This window comes from Borostomias antarcticus (assembly GCF_949987555.1).
Source record: "Borostomias antarcticus genome assembly, chromosome: 19".
In the NCBI taxonomy this organism is placed as follows: Eukaryota; Metazoa; Chordata; class Actinopteri; order Stomiiformes; family Stomiidae; genus Borostomias; species Borostomias antarcticus.
Window position 1 is genome coordinate 2,149,655 of NC_140252.1, and position 14,434 is coordinate 2,164,088.

The 14,434-nt window shown below is 46.1% G+C and overlaps 2 protein-coding genes across 2 annotated transcripts in view; one reads left to right on the top strand and one right to left on the bottom strand.

The window, feature by feature from the left end:
* LOC311321655 (histone H1-like) overlaps positions 1 to 14,434 on the top strand; it is a gene marked incomplete at both ends in the record, with an annotated part of 105,883 nt that overhangs the window by 34,966 nt on the left and 56,483 nt on the right. The window lies entirely within an intron of this gene.
* LOC311321713 (histone H4) lies at positions 4,103 to 4,414 on the bottom strand (the record flags this gene model as incomplete). Its single annotated transcript, XM_084453717.1, has 1 exon — positions 4,103 to 4,414. One exon carries the CDS (start codon positions 4,412 to 4,414, stop codon positions 4,103 to 4,105), a length of 312 nt encoding a protein of 103 aa, XP_084309843.1.

Genomic DNA, 14,434 nt, shown 5'->3' on the forward strand with positions numbered 1-14,434 from the left:
AAAGAGCTTTCTGTCCTCGTCCTCCTGGACCTGAGTGCAGCCTTTGATACTATAGATCATGCAATCCTCATCGAAAGACTGGAAAAGTGGGTTGGCCTCTCTGGTCCAGTCCTAAATTGGCTTAAGACCTATCTAACCGGTCGGGATTTCTTCGTCGCCCTCGGTGATTATAGCTCAGGAAAGATCCCAATGACCTGTGGGGTGCCCCAAGGATCGATCCTAGGACCTCTACTCTTCAGCCTGTACATGCTGCCCCTTGGCAGTGTCATTAGGAGGCACAACATTAGCTACCATAGCTACGCAGATGATACCCAACTCTATATTTCTGTAACACCCAGTAACTACAGCTTGGTTGACTGCCTTGTCAAGTGTACTACAGATATAAATTTATGGATATCACATAATTTCCTCCAACTAAACCAGGGCAAAACAGAAGTACTGATCATTGGAGAAAAAGCTGAAAGAGAGAAACTAGCTGCGCACTTAAAAACTCTGAAAATTGACACCAATTGCCAGGCTAAAAACCTAGGTGTCATACTTGACTCAGATCTTAATTTTGAAAACCACATAAAGAATATTACAAAGACATCTTTCTACCACCTAAGGAACATTGCCAAGGTGCAACCCTTTCTCTCTCAGGCTGACACCGAAAGATTAATGCATGCTTTCATCACAAGCAGGCTGGACTACTGCAATGCTCTACTATCAGGCCTACCAAAGAAAGCAATCGCTAAGCTACAAATGATACAGAATGCTGCAGCACGAGTCCTCACTAAGACTAGACGAAGGGCACACATCACACCAGCCTTAAAATCACTACACTGGTTACCAGTCAACTCTAGAATAGACTTTAAAATACTACTACTAGTCTATAAATCTCTCCACAATCACTCACCAGAATATATTTCAAACATGCTTGTTAAGTACATGCCCAACAGACCACTCAGATCCTCAGGTACTGAACTCTTAACAGTTCCAAAAGCCAGGACCAAGAAACACGGAGAGGCAGCTTTTAGTTTCTATGCCCCCAACCTCTGGAACACCCTACCGGAGTGCCTAAGAAGGGCCGAAACAACGGAGGTCTTCAAGCGAGACCTCAAGACATACCTTTTCAACCTAGCCTACAATCACTAGCTAGGAACTTGAGACACAGAAAGGCAGCCTCAAACCTACCTGTGAATCCTCTATATACATTGGTCCAGTAAATGCCCCACTGTCGCCCGCAGACAATAGTTACCCCCGTGTCAGTTGTGGATGTTGTAGTACCTAGTTAACACACACGTACACACAGACACACACCAGTCCACACCCAGCTTAGGCCTGGACCTGGGCCCAGTTCCCTTTCCCCTCACCCTACCCCGGGTCCGTATCCTTTTCCCACCCCCAACCCTACCCCTGACCCCTACCTCTAACTGGACCCAGGAACACCTACACTCACGCTCACACACATACAGACATACACCAGTCCTGGGCTCAGATCCCCTCCCCCTCACCCTAACCCGGGTCCGTATCCTCTTCCTACCCCCCACCCTACCCCTGACCCCTGCCTCTATCTGGGCCCAGGCACGCACACACACACAGACACACATCAGGGTTTGCCACACCTCTCCCATGATGCTCTTATCCTTTCTTGCTCTAAAAATGTAGTTTGATGTAATGTACTGCTCTATATATGGCTCTGTGTGCTACTAACCCTGTTTTGCCTCCCCTCTCCCTAGTGCCTCTCTCTCTCCCTCCTATCTTCTAACCAGGTCCAGTGGATGCCCCACTGTCACCAGCAGACCACCCTGAGACCGATAGATACCCCTGTGTCTGCTGCAGATGTCGTAACAAATTAGTTAACACACACACACGTACACACAGACATACAACAGTCCACTTCCGGCTTTAGGCCTGGGCCCAGTACCCCCTACCCCTCACCCTAACCCGGGTCCGTATCCTCTTCCTACCCCAACCCTTACCCAGACCCCTGCCTCTACCTGGACCCAGGCACACTCACACACACAATGACATACACCAGTCCTGGGCTCAGATCCCCTTCCCCTCACCCTAACCCGGATCCGTATCCTTTTCCTACCCCCCACCCTACCCCAACCCCTGCCTCTATCGGGGCCCAGGCACGCACACACACACACACACACATTAGTGTTTGCCACACCTCTCCCATGATGCTCTTAGCCTTTCTTGCTCTGAAAATGTAGTTTGACGTAATGTATTGCTCTATATATGGCTCCGTGTGCTACTAACCCTGTTCTGCCTCCCCTCTCCCTAGTGCCTCTCTCTCTCCCTCCTATCTTCTAACCAGGTCCAGTGGATGCCCCACTGTCACCAATAGACCACCCTGAGTCCGATAGATACCCCTGTATCTGCTGCAGATGTCGTAGCAAATTAGTTAACACACACACACGCACACACAGACATACAACAGTCCACTTCCGGCCTTAGGCCTGGGTCCAGTACCCCCTTCCCCTCACCCTACCCCGGGTCCGTATCCTCTTCCTACCCCAACCCTACCCCTGACCCCTGCCTCTACCTGGACCCAGGCACACTCACACACACACTGACATACACCAGTCCTGGGCTCAGATCCCCTTCCCCTCACCCTAACCCGGGTCCGTATCCTTTTCCTACCCCCACCCTACCCAAACCCCTGCCTCTATCTGGGCCCAGGCACATTTATGCACACACAGACATACACCAATGTTTGCCATGTCTCTCCTATGATGTTATTAGCCTCTCTTACTCTGAAAATGTAATTTAATGTTATTTATTGCTCTATAAATGTCCTTAGCCGGTAGACAAACATACTCCAGGAGCTTGCTCGATCGCCTTGTTGAGAGGGGTCAGGGAAGAATTTTTAAAGCTCACTTATCTGGCCCTCGGGTGATTACTGTTTTTTTGCTTCCCTCTGGAATATGTAGGGGTGGGATGTCTGCCCACCTCCCTTGTTCTCTGTAAAGCGCATTGTGTTGCCTCTGGGTATGAAATGCGCTATATAAATAAAGCTTTGATTGATTGATTGATTGATCACCTCCAGGGAGATCCAGACCGCCGTGCGCCTGCTGCTCCCCGGTGAGCTGGCCAAGCACGCCGTGTCCGAGGGCACCAAGGCAGTGACCAAGTACACCAGCTCCAAGTAAAGAGGCGGCTTTTCACGGTTCCAATCTACCCAAAGGCTCTTTTAAGAGCCACCCACATATTCTATAAAAATAATGCAATTCCATGGTGGTAGAGACTAGATTTTTATGTTTAATGTTCGTGTACATTGTGTTCTCGGGATGCATGCTGTAATTAATTGATCCCCGAATGTGTAATTTGTTGACCATCTCTGGGGATCAATGCAGTTGTCTCTGTAATCCTGGAGCATTGCGCGCCTTTTCTTATTCTTCTAAGCCCCCCGGTAACGTTAGAGTAAACGGATCGCAGGCTTGGTCGACGGCGAGGATATTTACGATTGATTTAGTGTAGCTACGAGTTATCCCCGTCGGTAGCCGATCACGAAATAAGACCAAGTAGACTGATTCTAGACTATTAGTAGCCTATTACGGTGGGTGACAGTTGAGTGGGATTCAACCCTCTTCTACAGGAAAACAATGCCAGCAGTGTTGGGGGGAGCAGCCATTCTTGCATTGCCTCGCAGCCAGACTCGACGCGAAAACAAATATTTCACAATAGAAACTGGACTTCCAAGCCGTCCGGGACGATTTGAGTGGGAGACCTAGGCTAGCAAACGTTCACTGCGGACTACAAGCTACAACAATTAATTGTAACACAATTCCAATCGGAATAACGGCGAAAAGGTATTTTCCTCTTAGAAACTCCGCTAGCCGATGGTCTTACTTAAATTGTTTACGTAATTCGATAACGGCACTCGGTTGATTTTATTAACGCTACCGCTCGTGAGCTGCAATTGTGTACAGCACTTAGAATATCTTACAATACTTAATCTGGAGCTTTTAAATAAAATGTATTCATACATTTACTATGAGCATCTATTGCGCATGAAATGAGCATTCGACAGAGACATGGCTTTTAATTGTAGATGTGGGTGGCTCTTAAAAGAGCCGTTGGGTCGGTATGCCACAAATTATCCAGAAAACGCTTATCCGCCGAAGCCGTACAGGGTGCGTCCCTGGCGCTTCAGAGCATAGACCACATCCATGGCGGTGACGGTCTTTCTCTTGGCGTGCTCGGTGTAGGTCACGGCATCACGGATGACGTTCTCCAGGAACACCTTCAGAACACCGCGGGTTTCTTCGTAGATCAGGCCAGAAATACGCTTCACGCCACCACGACGAGCCAGACGACGGATCGCAGGCTTGGTGATGCCCTGGATGTTATCACGAAGAACCTTGCGATGGCGTTTGGCGCCTCCCTTGCCGAGTCCTTTTCCTCCCTTACCGCGGCCTGACATTTTTCACACTTCGTCTACCAAGTTGTTAGCTTGACTGCTGCACTCCAGAAGTGTGGCGTGTTTATTATGTCGTGAATGCGGATGTGATTGAACACAGTGGGCGCATTTTTCTGCCTGGGTGGAGCCCCACTAGATAGAACCTCCTACCTCAGCCCAACCCTTCAAGCAGCACGTCCTCAACCAGGCCAGGTCCAGCCTGGCCTATGTGCGTGGCTGGCTTGTTTCTGTTAAGGACGGGTAGGACGGAAGCTAGTCATGCCACTGAAATAGCTGTGAATTGAAATTACATGAAATAATGTCTGATAAATGAAGATAGGTCTTGTCGCCTGGACACATCAGTTCCAATACTAATCCAGCACAATAAGAGTGGGATAGCCAGTTAGCTCACAATAACTAGCAGCAGCATATAACATTAATGGTAGTGGTCAGTGGCTAAAGAAGTTACACTGATGATTACTGTAACGTTAGCTATTTTGCTGCAATTGGTTCAACTTCTGTTTCTGGACAAAGGTAAGGGATAAACCCAGATAACACAAGGCTAGCGGACCTACAACGGGTACCCAATGAACGAGTTGGCGGACCTCAGGCGGAATACAACACAAGGCTAGCGGACCTACAGCGGGTCTCCGATGGACGAGCTGCCGGACCTCCGGCCGAATCCGCTGGCGGGTTCCTGGCCATTTGCACATCGAATACCAAGCGGACCTCTGGTGGATTATTAGCGTCAGGGACAGCGGTCCACTAGTAATCCGAAATGCTCCCGCTGTTGCTCCACCACCATTCCACCGTTAGTTTATTGTCTATATCCCAGGCCCATTGGCCCTAGGCTTATGGGTTTCTATTGCTAAATTAACTTACTCTGAAATTTTTTGGGGTAACCCTTCCTTTCATAGTCATTTCATTAGTAAAAAATGTACCTGGTAAATTCATGCAAAATTACTAAGGCACATATACTTGATTGTGCCACAGCTTCTTGTGGTGGCACAATCAGTTTGACACAGTTAATTAATCTGCAAAACAGACTGTACATTTCCTTAAAGATGAAAACAAATATTGTTTTGTTCCCATGGGATCTCTCCCGTCCGTCTGAAAAAAATGAAACATTTACATGGTAAATACATGCAAAGTATAGCCTAATATATATTACTGAGAGATCTATGCTGTAGGTATTTCAAAACAGGAGTATTTAAAATGTTAAAGGGGAACGTTTAGCTCCAATGTTGCTTCGTCCTCAATGAAACCGATCCGTACACACCAACATTTAACCGATCCGTGCAGTAGTAAGCTAGCTCCTTTTTCCTCTGTGCGCACAACCCCTTTATAATGGAGTTCTATGGGCCTCTGCTAAAAACTATGATAAACATGCATTTTCCAGGCAGGAATATGTAATGATTTTCCCTTTATTGTTTCTTTTAAATCTGTTCCCGCTGTGTTTATATGATTTATGTGTTTATCCTTCTCCCTTTATGTGAAGCATTACGTGCTACATTTGTATGAATAGTGCTATAGAAATACAATGACATTGACATCGACATTCTAAACATATAGGCTATTATGTCACCTATTCCCCATTCGGAATTACCTAATTTGGCTGTTTCAGGGAAGGGGTGTGTCTACAGAAATCTCATTTGCAGTAAAACTGTACTAGATATGTCCATACAACCACAGTTTTTTCAGTTCAGACTGTCCTTCACTTATGATCTTCACAGATTTTTTTCATATCAAAAAATTAGCCCACAGCGCATCAAAATGTTTTACTGTAAACAATACTGTATGCAGCTACTGCAAGTACTTGCTCAATAAATCTCCCATGTCATGAAAAAACGAAGTATTGTGACATTTTTTCAGAATTTGAATTGTCCGATTGTCACTCCCTCCCTCCCTCCTTGAGAACAGTCCAGCTGCAGCCGTGCATCTTTTGCAACAGTGCCACCCAGTGAGTGGGAGTAGTAATTGCAGCCATCGAGCGACAAGAAATATGACCCTTCATTTTTTTTCAACAGCTTACCAATTTTTTCATAATTTTGTCCATGCTTTTCAAGTTTTAATCAGTTTTGAGATGACAAAAGCATGGATTCAGATTCGAACTATGAGGGAGTTTTATCAAAACATTGATTCAAAAATAAATAGTAACAATTCATATTAAAATGGCAACAATAAATATTAAAATACACACACAAACACAATCATTGCATATTAACATTGAGCATTTTAATAATAATAATAATAATAATAATTAATAATAATGAAGGTGTCAATTTGAGTGTCAAGTGGCAGAAGATTCCACTGAAGTTGAGGTCCCGAGACATCAGCTAGTCCTCCACGTTCTCCTGTGCCCACTTGTGCTCCACAATCTCCAGGGCGTCCCACTCACTGACACACACACACACAAACTCACACACAAATAGACAGACACAGACAGACAGACACACAGACAGATCTCCAGGGCCTCCCAGTCTGACAGACAGGCAGAGGCACACAGACAGACAGATGCACACATAGATAGACAGACAGACAGACAGACAGATGCACACAGACAGACCCACTCACGCACACATACAGACGGACAGATGCACACACACATACAGACAGACAGACGCACACATACAGACAGATGCATACACACAGACAGATGCACACAGACAGATGGACACAGACAGACAGGCAGATGCACACATAAAGACAGACAGATGGACACAGACCAACAGACAGACAGAAAGATGCACACAGAGAAGGCAGACAGATGCACACATACAGACAGATGTACACAGACAGACAGACAGATGCACACATACAGACAGAGATGTACACAGACAGACAGATGTACACATACAGACAGGTGTACACAGACCAGTGGCGGCTGGTGACTCAAAAAACTGAGGAGGACAGGAGGAAGAGAGGCGAACCGCCCATGGGCGCCGGGGGGGACTTTCCCTCAGTCAGTTATTATTTGAAATATCAGCTTTAAAGTGGATTTACAGTCAATTTTAGCATACAAAGAACTGAATAACACTTTCTTTAACTACATGCAGCATTTATTTATCATATTCATGATAAAATATTACAAAACAACAATAAAACATGATAGCAATAGTTGTTGTAATGGATTGTACTCTTCTCTAAAGAGAGAAAATAATTGATATTGGTGAGGTGCTGGAGAGGTTAGGTGATATATGACACTGAGGTGTGCTGGCTCTCAAACAGTTTGTTGGCAAATAGATTTAACAACTGGACAATGGAATAGCCTACGTTGCACAGCAATACAGTATCCAACAGTTCGCTCATGGCTAGCTAGCAATGGTACAGCTATGGGATGAGCTCATTTGGGTTGCTGTCAAAGCTGCCACTGTTGCTATAGCCTACAATTATCAGAACAATATGAACATTCAGTTGAAAGTTTTCCATCCACCCATCCATCACTGGATGAGGAATAAGCACCGCAAAGCGATCAATTCTCACGCAAGCAGGAGCCAGGCTGTGGATTTTTCCGATCCGGTATTGCGACCCAGTCTCTAGAAATGTTTTGGACGAGTTGCCGACAGTTTGCACCTCCAGCCAATCAGCGCGCCTGCCTATGCCGTAGCCTGACGTGCACCTCGTAGCTAACTTTACCGGCTATAGCCAGCCAGTGGAACTGTCGTGTTCAGACGGCTCTAGCTCAAAATGTATTTATGTCAGCTTGGATATTTAGATGGCTAGAATCAAGACAAATAGACGAACAGTTTGATGTATAATATGTCGTATAATCCTTTGGGATGTATTATATTATGGAGCTACGAACACACAAAAAGTCTCCAATGGCACAGGGAAGAGAAACACAGACATCAACGCAGACTCAATCGGCCTTCACTGTGGTAAATCTGGAATCTGGAATGTGATTGGACTAACAAAATGTCAATATCTGAATCCTGTTCAGACAGGGCCGGAGTACTGTCCTCCCTTGCGTACATTTTTCAGCGTTTTGGCCAATCACAAATTAGCAAGAAATAAAGGCATTACATTGATTTAAGAGAAAAGAACCCGCCCTAAGGGAGGCTAGCCTCCCTTACATAGATATCTATCATACCAATCTTGGATTGCTACTACAACACTTCTTGCCACGAAACAATGGTTTGGGTTGGTCTGACATCATCAGAGTGGGCGTGGTCTGTCTTCACAGGGGGTCTATACAGTGAACACACTTGAAGTTCAGTGGCATCTGCCATTCTATTTCTCAGTGTTAAGGCTGTTAATGGAATTGTAATTTGGTAACAAGTTGTACTACTGGGTCATAATGAAGTAGTCTAACCACAGGGAAAAAGTGTTTCATTTTTATGAAAATAATGATTTATGTCACTGGCCCACATTACCTGAACATGCTAGATATTGTGGGCCAGCATTGTTCAGGTAAAGTGGACCAGCATGTTATGCTTTATTTAGTTATCTTTTATCTATAGGCTAAAGTTAAATCCTAACCTAAACCAAAGTCTAATCCACCATTACCCTAACCTTAATCCTACCCTAATCCTACCCCCTAGCTAGCTAAATGAAATGATCGTTGTAGTCCAAAGGTTAAAGGGTAGGGCTATGGTTAGCTAGAGGAAAAGGTGGTCCAAACAAACAAAAAAGGAAAAGTGGGCATCAGTCAAGACCAAACAAAATGCAATGGCTGCCAGGAGACCTATGGGGATAAAGAGGACCCCAAAAAAGAAGAGGACTGGGTCAAATGTGTCATGTGGGAGCTCTGGTATCACCGGTCCTGTGCGGAGGAAAACAGACTCTTGATGAAGGAGTTTTCATTTGCAGGGAGTGTTTCCTAAAAATGTAGACTGAATGACAAAAAGTCTACTGCAGGAACATTGACAAGAGTGATTGACATAGACCTCCATGATTAGAACAATTTTTTTTTTTTTTACTACACATGATATTTTTAACTACACATGATATTTTTTAAACCTAAAGGCCTATAGTGCCTAAACATTGAATTACATGATTAATAAGTATCTAATAAAAATGTTCATTGTTAATCTTCATGTTAATATCCAGTGAAAATAAACCTGTTTTAATCTAAAAATGACTGGCCCACATTATCTGAACATGCTGCCTAAGTGAAAGAGGGGGTCAAGGTAGGTTTGAAGTTGTGTAGTTTCTAAAAATGATTGTATTCCAATTTAATTCCAGCTCAGACATTTTTATAAGTCCTAAAATGATTTATTGAAGCATCACTGGGTTAAGTTAATATTTGTTTAAAAAGTCTAACGGAGCATCTACTAAAAACTGTCCCACATTACCTCAATCCACCCTACACATACAGACAGACAGATGTACACATACAGACATACAGATGTACACCTACAGACAGATGCACACAGACAGACAGACGCACACACACACACACACATAAAGACAGATGCGCACTCGACAGACAGATGGTTGCAATGTTAACTAAATCGTCAGCACCACACAGTAGGCTATAACACACAAGAACATCAATATTATTATACAACTAGCCTAATAGCCTACATTTGATTGTTGTTATATGCAAATTAGACATTAGGCCTATATTTGCAATAATAACGTTAGCCTGCTATTCTAAAGCCCAGTTCAGTCCAAACATTAACAACAAGACCGCTAGCAATAAACAATAATAATTCTAACCTTATTGTAGTCTAATCTCGCTTATTGCATGTCGTTAAAACACTGGTTGCAATTGACTAGACTGTGTGTGGTTACTGTTGTTTCCGTATGCTGTGCGTTATTGCTGGTATTCTAAATTGCAAATAACGTTAGAGGGGCGGCATAATGCATGCGCCGGGAATAATAAAGACTGTCTTATTCCAGCCAGATTTGTCCTGAAATGCCTGTCCTTAAAATAATTGGGGTATATAACAATTGAAAGTGTTATATCACTGATTAGCTGTTAGCTGCTATGTCAATAAATGAAAAGTAGTCTTGAGCTTTGAGTAACTTTACAGCGCTTAGCTAACTAGCTAGCTACTAGCTACAGTCACTGAGGTCATTTTTAGTCTAATTTTTAATCTTTTGTCACAAATCTGGATGATTACATATATGACAACTAGCAATACATATAGGCTGTAGTGGACTCTAATTCCCAGAATACCTGCGGTGCGGTCCTATTTCCCGGGTCCTAATTCTCAGGTCCTATTTCGGTGGCTGCACGGCTGCAGCTGGATACTATTGCCCTCCTTCCCCTCTTTCCCTCCGTCGTGTTGTTGACCTGCAGTTCTATGTTGCCACCACAAGAGGCAGTGGTCCCAGAACACCAAAACAAAAACACTATGACACCGCACATTATCCAGATCCCTGGTGGTATAGTTGATAAAGCACCTGACTCCCATGTGGAAGGGCAGGAGTTCAAACCCTGGTGTTGGAGACTTTTTGTCACTGGATGTTATAGAAGCTATGTAAATGTGGTTACCTGGTGGTGCTATGTAAGTTATTGAATTAATGTGCAGTAATTTAAAGGGGAACGCCGCTGTCATAGCAAGTTTAGCTCAAATGTCGCTTTGTCCTCAATGAAACTGGGCCTCGTTTCCCAGATTTGCCGAATTTCTCCGCACTACGACGCTTCTCAAGGTATACCTTGGCGAAATGACAGAGTTTCCTACGAGTGTTACCCAAACTATCCCTTAGCGTGCGCGTGAAGATACATCGTTAGGTCCGTCCCAAGATACATCGTTAGAGGAGCTGTCCCTGGGCGCGGTGCTGAAAAAAGAATTAATCGATGCCGCACACATCGATGGCCATTCGTAAAGTCACTGAAATGACGTGACAATATAATACGTGTCGTGTAAATCATTGTCATTGCAGCCTAATATTACCAAAAAGGAAGTCCTGCTCCCGAAGCTAATCTGCGAATATATCTAAGAGTCAATGCGAGCCCGCGTGATAGTCACAATGCATAGCCTACTATTGCATCAAAGTTAATATACCAGCAATAACATGGATCGGATCGGGTCATATAAGCCTCGTCTGGGATGTCTTGAAAGCGCATGAAAAAATACATGAATAGGCAGTGATGATCGCAAAATGAACACCAATTTAATCATCACACAAACTAAGGTTTAATGCTCATATGAATAGCACCTGTGTCAGTAGCATTCCCACGTTAGAATCCACGCGGATACGATGACTAATTCACTTTATCACGCACCGGTGTGGGCGCACGCGGTCTATAAAAAATCAAGGGTAATTGAACACATTGAGCGACATGGCAGAAACGAGGGTAAGAAGACGGGCGATACCCTTCAGCAAGGAGGAGATGACCATCATGCTGGATGAGGTGGGGGAGCGGAAGGCGGTCCTTTTTGGCGGCTTCCGCACCGCCAATGCCAACCAGCTAAAAAGGGCCGCCTGGACCAGTATCGCGACGGAGATGGCTGCTTCCACTCCCGGCCCACCCAGGGCGTGGACAGTCATCCGGAAGAAATGGCAAGATTTTGCCAGCCAGGCCAAGAGTCGGGGTGCAGCGGTGCGGCGAGAGGCGGGGAGGACAGGTGGTGGCCAGAACACCGTGCCTCCCCTCACCCCGGAAGAGGAGAAGGCGCTGGCCATAATCGGCCCCACAGCCTCCCAAGGCATCACGGGAGGCATTGATGTGGACGCTGCGGAGGGCCCCTCCAACATCCAGTCACCCCACCCCTCCCACTGCTCAGCTGAGTCTCCCCTATCCTCCCACTGCTCAGCTGAGTCACCCCAACCCTCCCACTCCTCTGGAGAGGACACCTCAGACACCGAGCGCCCCACGCGCTCGCGCTCTCCCCACACCTCCCACACCCCCCGTGATGCCCCCACCCCCGTTAGGGGCGGCCGCACCCCACGGATGCGAGGGGGCCTCGCCAGTTCGCAGACACGCGTGGGAGGCGTGCTCTGCGACTGCAGTGCGGGGCTCCTGGAGGTGGAGAGGCAGAGGCTGACTGTGGAGCGGGACCTGCAGTCGGACACCGCCAGCTACCACCGTGAGAGGCTGCAGCTGCAGCGTGAGAGACTGGAACTGCAGCTCAGGAAGCAGGCCCTTGCGGAGGCACAGTTCGAGCGGTCCTCCATCTCCATGCCCTTGCCAACCCCAGGTAGGCTAAGTGTGTATCTTGTACACTGTCTATTCCCATTCTGCATGCATTCCATTCAATGTCGCTAAATTATTTCCCCTCCCTTGCAGATGATCCAGAGGCCTGAGGCACACTGCACACACTCACCACACCCCACCCACCCACCCACCCCACTACACACACTCACCACACCCCACCCACCCACCACACTACACTGCACACTCACACCACATGCACTCACCACACCACTCATCCTCCATGACCTTGAAGGCTATACCGGCGGGGGGGTAACCCCCCAGCAGGTGCAACCATGCCGGGCAGGCTTCGGGGTAGAGGTCCTTCCCGTGTGTTGCTACCTTGTCGTGGTGGGAAGGCTTGTGTGTCTCCATGACCATGAAGGCTATACCGGCGGGGGGGGTCACCCCCCCAGCAGGTTCAACCATGCCGGGCAGGTTTCAGGTAGAGGCCAGACGAAAAGCAACACCTGGCCCTCCAGGTTGGGGGTTGGGCGTGGGGCTAACAACCCCACCCCGGAAAAGGACAACCTGTTCCAGCATTTACACCAAACACATCTTGAATCTTAAGAATAAAATATGTTTGGACCCAAGTTACTTATTCTCTATTGGTCTTTCTTCTAATGGTGTGTCATACTTTGAAATGTGACTAGCAGAAGATATGCTTTTCCAATGCAGGTAAATGTTAATGATTCTGTGTACCAAGACATTTTGGACTAGTGTATGCTTCCTACTTTGTGGGGACAGTTTGGGGTAGGCCCTTTCCTGTTCCAGCATGACGGTGCTCAGGTGCACAAAGCAAGGTCAATCAAGGCATGGTTGGGTGAGGTTGGTGAGGAAGAACTTGACTGGCCCCATAGAACACCTTGGGGAGGAACTATGACGGAAACTGTGAGCTAGGCCCTCTCATCCAACATCAGTGTCTGACCTTAAATGCTTGAATGGATGAATAGCCCAATATTCTCACAGACACACCAGAATATTGTAGAAAGCCTTCCCAGGACAGTGGAGGCTGTTGTAGCTGCACAGGGGGACCAACTCCATACTGATGTCTATTAATTTAGAATGGGATGTCAGGAAATTTCCTGTAGGTGGAATGTGTAGGTGGCCCAATGCTGTTGGCCTCAGTGTACTTTGCTAACAGATTCCCAGTGTTTAGTGATGTTACAAATGTTTGGTTGTCATATTGGGTGCCTACTTCCAAAGGTCTACTGTTGTAATGTGGCAAGAAATGACAAATATACAGGAAGAAGGGAATTAGTTTCATATCGTTTGGGAAAGAACATGGGCAGGTTTGTCCTTCAGACAGACACACTTTTGTCCTTCACAGTATGACACATCATTAGAAGTAAGAGCAGAGATCAATTCCACCTGTGGCTACCCTACTGTGGGTCTAAGTAGGTGAATCAATTCGCCAGGATATCTTTCGGTAGGCTATCTGACATAGTATGATGAAAGCCAGACAAGCCATCTTGATTATCCCTTTACATGGGAAAATGTTGTTGTTGTTGTTGTTCAGAGTGGATTATAGTAGGCTATGGATAGTCCCTATATGTCGTTTGCCTCAATAAAAGTAGTCAAAACAACATTTCCATGATGTGTTCTGTAGGCGCCATAACATTTTGTTCATCATTCAAGTTCTTTGTATTTTGTGTACACTAATGATGTGAATCGCGCAGTAGGATAGATAGATGTGCGCTGCTGTATTGCAACTCTCCTTTTTCAAAGTGCAATTTCGCTCGAATCGAGCTAAAACTATGACGGGATGAACGGAGCGCATCGCCAAGGTACACTAACGATGGGGTCCGACCGCCCTTCGTAACGTATCCCTTGGCTGTGGTATACCTTGGCTAAGAAGGCTCTGGGAAACAGCGCTTCGGCTCCAAGGAAGGCTAACGATGTATCTTCGGAAGGTACATCGTAAGGGCGATTTCCGATGTACCTTGGGTGGAGCTGTT